This window comes from Anguilla rostrata, chromosome 10 (genome assembly GCF_018555375.3).
Source record: "Anguilla rostrata isolate EN2019 chromosome 10, ASM1855537v3, whole genome shotgun sequence".
Taxonomy (NCBI): Eukaryota; Metazoa; Chordata; class Actinopteri; order Anguilliformes; family Anguillidae; genus Anguilla; species Anguilla rostrata.
The window spans coordinates 37,072,480-37,087,050 of NC_057942.1; the positions used below are offsets into that span (position 1 = coordinate 37,072,480).

The 14,571-nt window shown below is 42.9% G+C and overlaps 1 protein-coding gene across 1 annotated transcript; it reads left to right on the forward strand.

The window, feature by feature from the left end:
- Window positions 1-1,506: 1,506 nt before the first annotated feature.
- On the forward strand, window positions 1,507-14,411 carry LOC135233384 (aldehyde dehydrogenase 1A1-like). Its single transcript, XM_064296850.1, has 14 exons — window positions 1,507-1,629; window positions 3,832-3,947; window positions 5,928-6,032; window positions 7,741-7,881; window positions 8,312-8,437; window positions 8,953-9,009; window positions 10,142-10,270; window positions 10,748-10,861; window positions 10,964-11,066; window positions 11,375-11,559; window positions 12,340-12,504; window positions 12,641-12,798; window positions 13,208-13,282; window positions 13,490-14,411. The coding sequence occupies exons 1-14, from the start codon at window positions 1,575-1,577 to the stop codon at window positions 13,560-13,562; spliced, it is 1,602 nt and encodes a 533-aa protein (XP_064152920.1). The 5' UTR covers window positions 1,507-1,574; the 3' UTR covers window positions 13,563-14,411.
- The last annotated feature ends 160 nt before the right edge of the window (window positions 14,412-14,571 follow it).

The window sequence follows — 14,571 nt, forward strand, 5'->3', positions numbered from 1 at the left end:
ATGCACATACGCACATACAAGCTCGCACACACACACACTTGCACACACACGCATGCACACGCACATACGCACATACAAGCATGCACACATTCACACACACACACTCACACATATGCTCACACATACACACACCTGACATATAACACATGCACACACTCACTCACACACACACACAGGTCTGTGCATACACATACACACACACACACACACATTCATGTATTCACACCCATACAACAACCAGATACATTCACTTACGCTCTCACATAAACACATACTACCACAAGCGTGATGATGCACGTACACATATGCATCCATACATGCATGCTCACACACATGCAGATTGGCATACGCAGCAACACACACTCACACAGAATGCTGGTTCATGTTAACGGCCAAGCTCTCAGTAAGGGTAAATGTACGGTATAGAGTACATTCACATTTTGGATTTTCTTGTTTGTGGAGCATTACTTTTTAATTTACCAAAACTTTCAAATGAATTAGTAATGACTGCACATGTTTTGCATGAAACCCCTTTCTCATTACATAAAAAACATTTTCCTACGTCAAGGCATGCCTGAAAATGACGAGAGTTTACTCTTTGATTAGTGTCGTAAAGATTTTTGTTTGATGTCTCATCCAGGGAATCCGTAAGTGCCGTTTTCATCCAGCAGTACAATAATCAATGTTCTTTTTATTTCTTCTTCTTTCGAATGAAAACTAAAAAAAAAAAAGAGGCAGCCATAAGGTACAAACAAACAGGCCTGCCTACAATAACCCAGCGTTCTGCATCACTACAAAGAGGCAGCCTACAATAACCCAGCACTACTACAAAGCGGGAACAAACCAGCACATGGGCCTGCCTTTTGTTTCAGATCTCAGAATTCCACAACATCACTCACTCGTGCATGCCATTATTTTAACTAGGGTTAATCACCAGGGTTATGTTGTCCCGAGCCCACGGGCAATTCTCAAAGGGCTTTCTGTGGCGTTTCGAGCAGACACAACCCAAAATAGGAAGGTAGCAGACACAGCTATGTGATCTCATTGTTTCGGGGAGACAGCGAGCCGGTGGGGGGTTCTTTATCAAAGCAAACATCTTCCCAATTATTACGTTTTACTGTCTTTAAACCGGCGTGTAAAATTGTGATGTGGTGTAAAAAAAAAGCCTCTCCCTCTTTAAAATTTTCCTTTGGGCGAAAATAAGTGGATTGGATCGGCGTGGAGGTGGTGGGGAAAGAGACGTGGCCACCACGTCAAAATGACAATACGCATTACACGGTCGGGGGAGAGAAGGAGGCCGCGGTAGCTTGTGGGTACCGTACAATGAGCTCCCCTTTCCCAAGCGAATCGTGTGAATCGGTTCCAATTCAATGCTGATTAAAATGTTTGCTCCGAGCGTCAGCCCCCGATGAGACGGGCAAAAAAAAAAAAAAAAAAAAAAAGCAGCTCGATTTTCCTCCTAGCTCACAGTAAGTTGGACTCCTTGCCCAGGAGTATATATACATACACGGAGAGGGAAAGTGTTTTATGCACAGTCTTGTGGTTTCACAGCTTCGAGCTGAGCCTGGGACGCCATGTCAGCCGCCTATCTCCAGAACCACACTCCTGGGGATTCTCCAGCGTGTAGAGGTAGGAGGGTTCCTTCTGTGAACCTGGAATGGGTTCTATAGCTTTAGTACCTGGACTGTTAGCCTGTTATTCAGTTGACATTTGTTTCGTGTTTCTTTACTGTAGCTTTTTTTTTTTTTTTCCTTTATCAGATTATTTTTTGGCTTAGTAAATTCCCCTCATTTTTCCAACTTGTGGATTTGTTTGGATGTTGAAACCCTGTTTTTTTCATTTTTCAGAGTACCCTGTTGAAACCCCGTTTGTCATTTTTACCTGGGCATGATACAAACTGAAAGGCATTACTGTTACTTAATTGAATTTGTGCACAGTGAGAAGTGTCTACTGTGCACTCAAACATTTTCACATTTCTCATGTTTCACAGAAATCAGTTTGTGCTTTCCGTTCAAGCTGTTGCGTAATTCCTGAGCAGTCTGGAAGCAAAGGACAGAGAGAAGCACTGTGCTCTATTGTCTATTGTCTAAAAGGAATCAAACATATTTTAGATCAAAACCACATACAGAGGAGTAAAATTATAACTTATATAACTTATTGTAACTTATTATAACTTATCGCATCTCAAATGTCACATGGGCCGTCCTGTGTTTTTTTCTATTGTGACTTGTGTATACAGTTCATTTTTATAGCCGGTTATCATTTGAGCAGGTTTAATAATTGCACCTCACTCAATACACCTTGCATATGTAAAATTATACCAACAAAAATAATCACATATGGATGCTATGTTACTGAAAAAAAATGTATGTCTTAGATTTCAGCATTTAATATGACACTTGGATATGTCCAGGTTTTTGCTCTGATTCTTTATGCAAATTACAATTGTAAATTTACTTAAAGTTTTATCATGAATAGACAGCAAAGAAAAAACAATAACATAAATATACTCTGATGGTCAGTATTAAATGTGCAGCCTACTCCAAAAACACACATAGCGTATTCTCCACAGTAAAATCTGTGCCGTTTTCGTTGGTTGTGTGTTTTTGTTCATAAAGTATAATGATAAAGCATAAGCTTCTAACTCTCTGGGTCAGTTACAGTGACACTGACAGCAAAATGATTTTCATCAAAGCTGTAAAAATTATTTTCTAATAATAATGGAATCATTCTTCTTTAAAGAAATACACTCATCCTCACAGCTCAAATTAAAAGAAAATGATTTTCAAATTAGTCAATCAAGGCTCCTCAGGGTTTGTAAAATATTTTAATAGACCTCAAATAACATAGCATTCAATTAATAAATGAATGCTGTGATCCACAGTTACTTACTGAACAGTGATTGAGTGAAATAGCGTATGAGTGACTTTTATTTGGTATTGTAGTTTATAGGCCTTTGCAAGGTTACCAGCTGGTTTCTGATTTACTGTCGATTCATTGAATCCATTTAGTGTGCAGGAGAAGGGGGGGGGGGTCTTGATACCTGAACTGTACCTGAGCAAGGGGCTGTCTGTGACTGGGCAGGGCTCTAGGGGTCAACCCTGAATGGGATTGCCGGTGACAATGAAAACCTGTGGACATTATTATTTTCAGCAGAGTGACACAGTAATAACACAGTAACAATTTCAGGCCGCTTATCTACTTGCACGCACTCACACACGCACACACACCTGTTTCCATGCACCTTCACACATGGCTGCACACACACATTTAGCTTTGCAGATTGGTCCTTGTGCCTAAACGCTTATCTGAGCTCATGGGCTCGTAAAATGCTAGAGTGCTGCATGTGTCTCGCCTTACACAACAGTCCAAGATGAAAGGCCAGTTTACTGACAGGTCTTCAGGTGTTAGCTTCGCGCACGACACCTTCTCAAGCACCATTTACCCACAGTGTGGGCTAGCCTAGCCCGCTATGTCTGTATGGCAGTTCCGCGTCATCTTGGCTGCACAAATAAAGTAGAAATGTGTGTTTGCACGGCAGGGAAACATGGACCCATCGCACAATCTTTTACTGCGTTTATGGGCCACCTCCCGGGCCACACCCCGTCCTTTTATGTAAAATAAGTATCCTTGATAGAAGGGGGCAAAGTCTCGTCAGCTCAGCGTGAGGCCTCACCCAATCACGCGCGGCTATGCAAATCAGCCCTGGACGTTGGCCCACCCATCATCCAATGGTTGCCCCCGGCCTGGCGAGTGGGGGCGAGGGGGGGGGCGAGAGGAGGCTATTTGAGACGCCGGCGTGACACTTTGAGCTTCACCTGTGCCTTTCAGAGAGCCAGGAGCGCACCATGAGCCCGGGAGACGACCGAAACCATGACCCCGAGCGCTCGGGGCCGGACGCCGACCTGCCCGCGCCCGTCGCCGACCTGAAGGTCACGCACACCAAGGTCAGTGGCCTCGACCGCGCGTCCGCGGGCCTAATAACTGCTCTCTGTGAATGACTCCTGACTGCAGTCACGGTGAGCTAGAACGGGGCCTGGACTTTCTATACTACTGCTGACACCACACATGCACTCTCCGTGTGCTGTCAGTGACTTTTAGGAAAGTCTGTGCGTTGTACTACACATACCTGCAGCAGGTATATATGTATGTATGTGTTTCTGTCTGCTGCACATTGGTGTTACTCACAGAACACCTTGAGTAAAACAGGCAGGTGCTCGCTTTCTATTGAAAGTCTACAGTGATTTATTAATTTACGCATTTATTATTATCACTAGCCTTTGGCAAGTGATTGAGATAATCATTGATTGTTTTATGACTCTGAGCCGCACAGTACAGGCAGTCCCTGTTTGTGAAGGAAGTCTGCAAACAGTGGCAATCAGAGATTTTGCCAGAGGTGTGCTGTTGTTTTTTCTTCAACAGGAATTAATTTGTGCATCAAACTTAAAAAAATAAATTAAATGAAAACATGCATAATCGCCAGCTTGGTAGTCTGATAAAATAGAGGTCTTCCTCAGGATGAGGAAAAGTAATAAAGAACTGAGCAAATTGTAATTGTTTACCAACAGAGCCTTGGACAGAAATGTACACACATTCACACTGTATGCACACATATAGGCATTGCATATGGCAATATTGCTTATCATAAACATATATTAGTACATTATATATTTCCTCGTGAACTTGAAGGAGGGGATTTTCATCGGCCCTCTGAGGAAATGAAATGCTGTTCCCGAGCAACCGAGGAATAAATGTTTATTCTGTCAATATTATGGGACTGATTTCAGTGTTTTGCTTATTATTATTTTTACAGCATGAATGTGCATCTAACAAGTCAGTGATTAACTTAAAAGGTTTGGCCACATTAAATTCATATTTCACAAAGCATAAAATCACAGATGTGCTGCTTTTTAGCAAATAGATGCTCACGTTTGGTAGCTGTTAATGTCAATGAAAAGAGAATGTAAAACTAAGGGAAAAAATTTACAGGGAGTGAACTTCCAGAATAGTGTATAATTAAAGCTCTACTTCTTAATGTCAGTCATTAAAAAATGATATATCTATATCATTAATATTGACTAACAGATTAATTAATTCAGATTGAGTGTAGATTCTCATTTCCTTGAAACCTTTTCTACCCTTAATTAATCAGGTTATTTTTTATTTACTTATTTTTATTTTTATTTTTTATTTTTTATAATAATTCTTTATAAAATACTATTCTGGAATTTTACTCAAAATAATAAAATTGGATTACAAGCATTCTCAAAGACACATTATGGTATGTTATTCTATGAGATTTAGCAATACTACTGGTGAATACTGGGAAAATAAAAAAAAAATTGTATTTACACAATTTAGATTATTTTAAGATTAGTTTCTACGTACAGTGCATGTCTGGTGGCATGAAAAGTTTATTGCACCTGGATTTTTTGCTCTACAATAGGATGAATGATTTAGCATTTCTTAATATTTTTTGTTTCAATTTTTAAAGTCTTTTAAGTTGCTGTTTACAGCTCATATTAGAAATATCATTGTGATCGTGATATTGTTAACATTACTAAATTATTGCATAAGCGTGACCTCAAAAGTTATTTTGTAAATTTGATTGAGAAAGGCCAATAGGGCATTAATGTGAGCTGTAATTGCATCATAAATACTACTGCATTATTTATTGTGATTGTGACATCACAGTCACATTGCAGTGTGATTCGTCGATAGGGTTCGCAGTTCCATCGTAAGGCCCAGAAATGAACCACGCTACACTGTACAGTACGTTATCGTTCTGTACGTTATCGTTAAGTTCTGGAGGAGGGAGGGAGGTTTCACAGTGTACTAAAGGTCAGTGTGAGCATGGGTTATCATTGCTTTCTAGCAAGCTTTAATGATGGACTTATGTGACTTACATTAAACGATGTGTGTTCCAGATATTTATTAACAACGAGTGGCACGAATCCAGCTGTGGAGGAAAGATTCCTGTGTACAACCCAGCTAATGGAGAACTAATCTGTGAAGTAGAAGAAGGGGTCCAAGTAAGTCTATTGGCATTGGTCATTTCTGAGTCTGCAACCTCCAGAAATCAAGTTCACTTCCCATACCACTATGACAATGAAAATTATTCAGCAAATAAATATGTCAATTTACAGTACCTATATCAGTGTTGATTCAGTGAGTTGAACTGTTATTTCATGAATTAATATTTTAACCAAATGATCGACAAGTTCATGAATCGGTCATTCAGTTACTTGAACCATCTACACTCAAAATGAGAACCAAAGAACAGGATGTTCTGTTCATTTGGCGTCGTTGTTCATCTACAGACTAACGAATCCTTAAGCCTGATTGGCTGCAGTGTGCAGTAATCTCCTTTGTCACCTCAGAGGCCTTCACCGAATTAAAAAAATAAAATAAGAAAAGACAAAATATTCTCATTATATCGGATTTATATCAGCGTGTTCGGTTGAGCCAATCTGGGGTGATTTGATCCCTCCAGTCACATCCAATCAGATTGAAGCTTATTCCCAGGGGTGACCTCAGAGGAAGGCTGTCGCCGTTCAGACCTCCCGCCAGGAGAGGGCGTCCCGTGACCTTAAACCGCCTGCTCCTGTCGTAAGCGTGTTATAACAGCCTCACCAGGAAAGATTTTTTAAAAAGGAAGACAAGTGTTATGGGAGGAAAAGGCTGACTCCTATTCCACTGTGGTTGGAGGGGTATAAAAAGAGAAGAAATGGCTTTTCCCCTCTGTTGCCCCAAATGTTGTACATCATTCTCCTGGCTATCCTTTGCAAATTCTTTCTCTTTTTCCGGTTTTCCGAAATCCACGGGCAGTTGCATGTGCGAGCGTGACAGGGCGATGCCGTGGACCTGTTAATAGCACTGGCGCTAATACTTAATTGGCCCTAATAAAGGGCGCTAACCTTTGTTGTTTGGAACGGGCATGGTGACATGGAAGAGTAACGCAGCATTGACCGTTATATTGGAAGGGGGGGTTAGGGTGGGGGGTGTAAACGCAGACCCCAGGCCTCAGGCACAGGAAGAAAATCACTCACCCTTATCAGCTAAACCCTCAGTGGCGTGTTTCGCCTTATTTTTTTCCTGTTTTTTTAAAAATTATTTTTAATCAGTCCGAGTGGAACGAGCAGATTAGTAATCAGAGACGAGCTCTGGGTGCGCAACGCTTTCGTGAACGGGCTGGGGAAGCAGATGTCCGCTGGGTAGCGGGGCGCACGTGCTCTTCGCCACGGGCACAGGAGCCGCGTGAAGGGGAGAGAAAGAGAGTGTGAAAGAGAGAGAGAGACCGAGAGAGAGGGAGAGAGAGAGAGAGAGAGACACGTGGATGTGTTTACGGCAGGTTTTTGCACAGACACTCAAAACTAAAACGTTCTTCCCTGTAATTGCTAACCTTTAGTGGCATTAAAATAATCAGATAAGTAGCCTCTCTTGGTATTTAGCTATCCTGTGTGACACAGGCCTAAAAATTTGGGCCACGTTAATACTAGAATGACAGTATACACCAGTTTCACACTAATTCCAGGGAATAGTCCGCATTTTGTGTATCTCTAACAAAAGCACAAGATGTCATTTTTGAGATCGTTGTTTTGTGGATTTGTACCGGTGACAATAAAATAGAGCCGAGACAGCATAAATTTCGTGTGACAACAGGTCTCAAGCTTAATTTTCGTGTGATGCTCACAGTCTTTTCTGTCTGTTTTGCTTTGTTTGTTTGCTTTCTTTCGTCAGCGAGATATAGATAAGGCCGTGAAATGCGCCAGGGAGGCCTTCCAGCTGGGCTCGCCGTGGCGACGGATGGATGCCTCGCAAAGGGGCCGGATGCTGAACAAGCTGGCCGACCTGGTGGAGCGGGACCAGCTGAAATTAGCCGTGAGACGCGGGGGGCGGGGGGGTGGGGGGGCATGGGGAGGACAAAATAATTACGGGCCACGGACCAATCGCATTTCGTTAATTTACAGTACCTTCGATTGACGTTAAATTACATTACAGTCACTTAGCAGACAGTCTCATCCCCAACAACGTATAATAAAAGAGAATATTTATATGAGCCTCAGTGGCAGACCTGGCAAGCAACATTCACAGACCAGTGAATGGAAGTGCAGCATCAATAAAGCACTAAACGTAAGTGAACTTCTGCCAAACTAGAACCATAGTACAAATTTGCATTGCTAACATCCATATAAAACACAAAAGAATTATATTATAGTTACTGTTTTAACCCTCTTGTAAAATAATTACAAGAGGGTTAAAACAATGTTTTTACCCTTACTTTTTTTTTTTTGGCTTCTGTTGCTCTCAGACTCTGGAGTCCATGGACTCGGGGAAGCTGTTCCTGATGGCATACTTTGTGGATCTGATGGGTACGATCAAAACACTGCGCTACTATGGGGGATGGGCCGACAAGATTCAGGGCAAGACGATCCCCGTGGGTGAGTACGACGACTGTTTGAGAGTGGTAATGCTGTAGGTGGGAATTATAGTTGTGCGAGGCATACAGTTATGATTAACCCGGGTGACTGTCATAGTGGTGGATGGTAGCCATGAGTTTTTATGATTACTGCAGGTGAGAATAATGACAGTGAGCAGGATAGCTGTGTGTGTGTGCATGCATTTGTGTGTGTGTCATTGTGATTGTGCTGAGCAGAACGCATTAGCTTTTTCCGATCCTTACAATTGGGGGAGTGGGGATTTGATGCAATTGTGGACTCCTTTGTTTGGGCCCCCCCCCCCAACCCCCACCAGTTGGCACCCCTCCAAACGGATGCCGCCGTAGGCGATTGCACGTCGCCTGTGCCTAGAACCGGCCCTGTATATAAGCCAGATTTAAGTGGGAATCTTTAGCACCATAACACTCATCGGACTCTGAAAAGAAGCATGTCTTAAACAATTATTATGATTTTATTCTTTTTGCGGTCATACTGAAGTCTCTTCATAATTTAGATGAAATACTTCACATTCCGGCATGAACCAATTGGCGTGTGTGGTCAGATTATTCCGGTAAGTCCTCAATGCCGTTTTTGGTTAGGGATCTGGGCTTGTAACACAGAGGTTGCCGGTTTGATTCCCAGCTGTGGCACTTATGGCACTCAATATTTGACCTTAACTTTAATTCTAACTTTGACTTTTGTGGGCATAAGGTCTCTGTGCTGCGTAACTTATTATTGAGCACGCACAAACACGCCTTAATATGTATAAAGTAAAAAATTTGACTGATAAATGTCTGTTGGCATTGCTAGCTCGCTAGCTGAGCATTTTAGCTGAGTCGTACTCTGCACTGTAATGTAAAACCCAGGAATTTGGAAGCACAGGTAATAAACTGAGAGTTAAAAAAGGGGTTGAGGTGGAAAATCCAGGTCCACAAATGAAAGTCCTCCCCAGAATTTTGTTCCAATCGCATGGAATTGCTCCTTTGCACAGTTCTTCAGCCAGAAGACTGTAATACTGTAACACAACTGTAATTAGTGAATTTAGCTGGCTACATTTATGGGCAGGACTTTCTGACCCTGGACTTTCCACCTCTGTTACAGACACAACAAACAAATAAAAAGACACAGCACAAGCCCTAAGACTGAGGAGTAATGTGTGACACAAGGAAGCTGAAAACGAAAAAGAAAAAAAAACATTCCTGAAACCTGAAAAGCAGGTTACAGGAAGATTGTTCGAAGGAGATATTTTTTCCGGTCTACTTTCATTGAATCATGCAGCTTAACTGGCCCCTCATTGATATGTTACCTGATAAAATGTTGGCAAAGCATTAGAAAAATGACCTCACACACTGTATTCTGTTTAGGATAAGCAGTCTGGCCCTTAGAATGTACAGGGCTGTGGTGTGTGTCTATAAGGGTGCGTGATGTGATAAAGGGGTGTGTGTGTGAAAAGGTGTATGATGTGTGTTTGGAAAGGTGTGTGTGTGTGTGTACGTGTAAAGTTGTGTGATGTGTGTGTTTGTAAAGGCGTGTGTGTGGGCATGTGTGTTGAAGGTGAACGATGTGCCCTGCACATCTTGTGTGATAACTGTCTTGTCCAGAGCGTTGCCGACCAGTAAACAGTTTCCCCAATAAACTTCAAGGGAGTCCTCATCCTCGCATTGCCATGACGATATCCTGTCCCACCCCCCCTCCCCCCACAGTGGAACTTCCCGCTGATGATGTTTGCGTGGAAGATCGCTCCGGCGCTGTGCTGTGGGAACACAGTGGTGATCAAACCAGCCGAGCAGACGCCGCTGACCGCTCTCTACATGGCCTCTCTCATCAAAGAGGTGGGGTGGGGCAGGGAGCGGGGCTGTACAGGGGGTGGGGCTGTCTGGGAGGTGGGGCTGTCTAGGGGGCGGGGCTGTACGGGGGGTGGGGCTGTCCTGGGTCATGCCCATCGTGCCACAGCCAAATCAGCCTAAAGCACAATTTCCACCAAGAATGATAACTGACTATGGTGATTAACTGTTAATGATTCGCTAGTTTCCACACCAGGGATCATGTTATCCTTGTAAACATTGGAACGTGGAAAGCTGGAGTTTATGGCTTTTTGTGAAATGCATCAGCATGTGTTGCAATTCAGTTATATTCAGATCAAAGATTATTGCTGAAATAGCAGTGGTGATACAGACACAATTTTCAGGAGTGACTTAGTATGTGCACGTTGGTTTCTGCGTGTGTGTGTGTGTGTGTATGCGTGCGTGTGTGTCTGTGTGTGTGTGTGTGTGTGTGTCTGTCTGTCTGTCTGTCTTTTCGGAATGCAGGCTGGATTTCCGCCTGGTGTAGTGAACATCGTCCCGGGATACGGGCCCACCGCCGGCCATGCCATCTCCCACCACATGGACATCGACAAAGTGGCGTTCACGGGCTCAACCAATGTATGGCACACTTCTACATTTTCTACACTGCCTATCCGATCATGTAACTGGCATGATTTCTGTGCATCGTTGTGATTTATGAGCTGTGTGCATCTGCTGCAGGTTGGAAAGCTTGTTAAGAAGGCTGCTGGTGACAGTAACCTCAAACGTGTCACCTTAGAGCTGGGCGGCAAGAGTCCCAACATCGTGTTTGCAGACTCGGATTGTAAGTTTTTACTGTAGCAGGTATCAATTTCTTTTAAATCAGGAGCATCCAATCTACAGGCTTTTTAAAAAAAACAACAAAAAAAACAGCTTAAACACCTGTTTCAACTAATGAAATATTCATGATCTTCAGCCATTGCCTTTACTAGTTGAATCAGGTGTTTAGAATCTGGTGGTAAACAGAGGAAAAGTCTTTACACATCGGCTGTTCTCCGATAAGAGCGAACTCCTGTTTTTAAACTGAGTGGCGTGCATGAGTGCGCCCCCTGGTGGACGGAGGTGTCAGGCGGTGTTGTTTTTTTTTCGCAGTGGAGCACGCGGTGGAGGAGGCCCACCATGGCCTGTTCTTTAACCAGGGCCAGTGCTGTCTGGCGGGCTCCAGGGTGTTCGTGGAGGAGCCCATCTACGACGAGTTCGTCCGCAGGAGCGTGGAGAAGGCCCAGAAGAGGGTTCTGGGAAACCCTCTGGTCCCCGGGGTGGACCAGGGTCCACAGGTACGGCACCAGAATGGCAACAAAGCTGCTCCTTGTCCACCAAATGTAACCAGACACAGGCTAGAGTTAGCCAGCCGATTCAAGCTTTCTCACTCTCTAAATAGCCGCAATAGGCTGTGGCTATGTGTAGGAATTAGCCTGAATTCAAGTAACACCTGTTAAAGTCAGATCTTTTCCCTCTGCTATGGCAAAGTTTTGGTGAATAAAGCCATCATTAAAATTGACTTGTCAATCTGTATTTGTGAAGAAAAAAAGTTAAACATTCAATGTTCGAGTCCAAGGTGCAACTGTTGATTGGATCCAGGCCTCAGTCTTCACATCGCATCAGGAAATTAAATGTTTCTGTCTCTGGATAGTGGAGCTGTAGAGAGTTCCTGAGAGGGTGTGCCCACTGTTCACACAGCATGAATAAAAGCACAGTCACCTGATCCCTTCAACTGGTGAAAGGGGATTAAATCCAGCCTGAAAACCAGTTGAAAAAGCTAATAATATGTATTATATGATCCTGTCGTGGCTGTCGGATTAGCACAACAGTGGATGCAACTGCCAGTTCCAAATTGTAAAGAACGTTGAGAGTAAAGTTGTATTTAAAAACAAAACAGAACAGAAATTCACAGAAACAGAAACTGAGCTTAATTGAATTGAATTGAACTGATTTGAATTGAATTGAATCTAACTGAATTGTACTGAATTATATTGTACTGAATTGAACTAAAATTGACTGGAACTGAGCTGTTCTCCAAAACAAGTTCCTCACAGTGTCTCTTTCCCCCACCCCAGATTGATAAAGTGCAGTTTGATAAGATCCTGGAGCTGATTGAGAGTGGGAAGAAGGAAGGGGCGAAACTGGAGTGCGGGGGCGGGGCCTGGGGGCAGAAGGGACTGTTCATCCAGCCAACCGTCTTCTCTGACGTCACGGACGACATGCGCATCGCCACGGAGGAGGTAACTACACTGCGCTACACACACGGACCGAAACATCCAACACACGTGTGTCACCTGCATTAAGTTTGCATTGTATTTGACCTTATGCCAGCTTGAAGTGTCTGACATAGACTGGTCACCCCCCCCCCACCCTCAGATATTTGGACCAGTCCAGCAGATTATGAAGTTCCGGACCATAGACGAGGTCATTAAGAGGGCAAATAACACGCACTACGGGCTGGCGGCCGGGGTCTTCACCAACGACATCAACAAGGCCCTTACCATCGCCGCTGCACTGCAAGCAGGCACCGTGTGGTAAGAAAAACCCCAAACACTTCCACCGTACCCCACTGTGTTACCATAGATCCCAGACTAACCAGAGGGGTATCTCCGGTTAAAAGCTGCCCTCTCTTTTTAAAACTTTTACATTAAAATTTCCCATGACAGTATTTTTCCTGTAATTAACATCCTGTTAATTTTATTAAAAAAATAAAATATTATCTATATACCATTTTAACAAGAGCAGTGTTAATAAGCAAAGTATTAGCATTTCTACAACCTGAGTAATTTTTATCATTCCAAGAAAAATGTTTAACGGCAAATCGCTACTAGTGACTAAATATTTATACAGAATTGAATATAGCTCTGTAACAGCAGCACTGTAGCAAAGTTTCAGTGCACACAGTCACTGGTGCTATTCAGTAATCTCTTGTTCTATATCCAGGGTTAACTGCTACAACGCCATGAGCTCCCAGGCTCCTTTTGGTGGCTTTAAGATGTCAGGAAACGGAAGGGAAATGTGAGTTCTGCATTTTCACATTTAATATCGTCTGATGCCAATGTGACGATCAGATTATTATTAATATCTTCATCTGTGATGCTTTACATGTGTTTAGATTGTTTAATCACGGATTTTAGCAATATTTTATATAATATTGTACTGCTAAACTTCATTGGTTAGTACATGGTTCAGAAACAGCCATTATGTCCATTCTCTTTGCTATAGGGGTGAATATGGTCTCCAAGAATACACAGAAGTAAAGACCGTTACCATCAAAATCCCGCAAAAGAACTCCTAAACTGGACTCTGTGCCAAGGGCCATGCTGGAAGCATCCACTCCTCATGTCCACGCTGGAGATGAAGAGGTCCACGCGATTTAATATATCATTATTATTTTTATTATCATTATTGTTGCCATTAATATTACTATTATATTTTTAAAAATTCTTAGAATGTGCATGAGCAAGTTGACAATAGTCTGCCGAGGTGAGGCCGTAAGTGATTCTTGAAAGAGGCTGCAGTCGTGAAGAAGCGCTTCACCGTGATCGTTGGTGTGATCCCCGGGAGAAGTGTGTTGCGTGATTGCGTGTGACAGCCGTGTGAACGGTCATACAGGGTTGTAATTACGGAGCCAAAACCTCCTCTCAGTTATGCTGGGGGGGCTGGTAACATGTGAAAATGGAAACTGTCATTGTACATATTTTAATGTGTATTACTGTAAATGTTTTGTATTTTGAAAATGTTGTGAAGGAAACAATCACGTGTCTAATTCTTGGATAGCAACCACTGACTGACTGTAAGATTACACTCCAACAGCGAATCAGAATAATGAATATGGTGCATTGCCACAGGCTGATTGTTATTTTTATTTACATTCACAGTCAGACATACACAAGCACGCATACACAATTATGCTTTTGGGGGCCCAATACCACATTTTATTTCCTGCCCCACTACCCCCCACAGTAGAATGTGATTGTGGCCATGCCGGGGTAGAGGGCTAATCACAGGACGAGGGCCACTGTTTTTTTGTCGTCCCCTGAGCCCTATCTAGTAACAGAGCCCCAGAAGGCTTTCTCATCCCCTGCGCCCCCACCCCCACCCACCCACCTTATGTGTGGGCCTACGTGTACTCACACTTATACACTATCAGTCTTACACACAAATGGGTGAACATATTCTATGTAAAAAAAAAAAAAAGTGATTACTTCTTAATTCCATTGTCTGTCAACTCCAAACAGAATCACTGACTGACACAGAGGAAGCCGATTATTATTAGCAGTGGAGATTAACACCAATAAACATTA

What these genes read in the sequence shown, in the direction of transcription:
- LOC135233384 (XM_064296850.1), top strand. Translation starts at nt 1,575, where the DNA reads ATGTCAGCCGCCTATCTCCAGAACCACACTCCTGGGGATTCTCCAGCG. An exon ending in GGGACCAGCTGAAATTAGCC is followed by an intron (nt 7,882 to 8,311) that starts GTGAGACGCGGG and finishes TGTTGCTCTCAG; the next exon opens with ACTCTGGAGTCCATGGACTC. An exon ending in GGGTGGACCAGGGTCCACAG is followed by an intron (nt 11,560 to 12,339) that starts GTACGGCACCAG and finishes CCCCCACCCCAG; the next exon opens with ATTGATAAAGTGCAGTTTGA.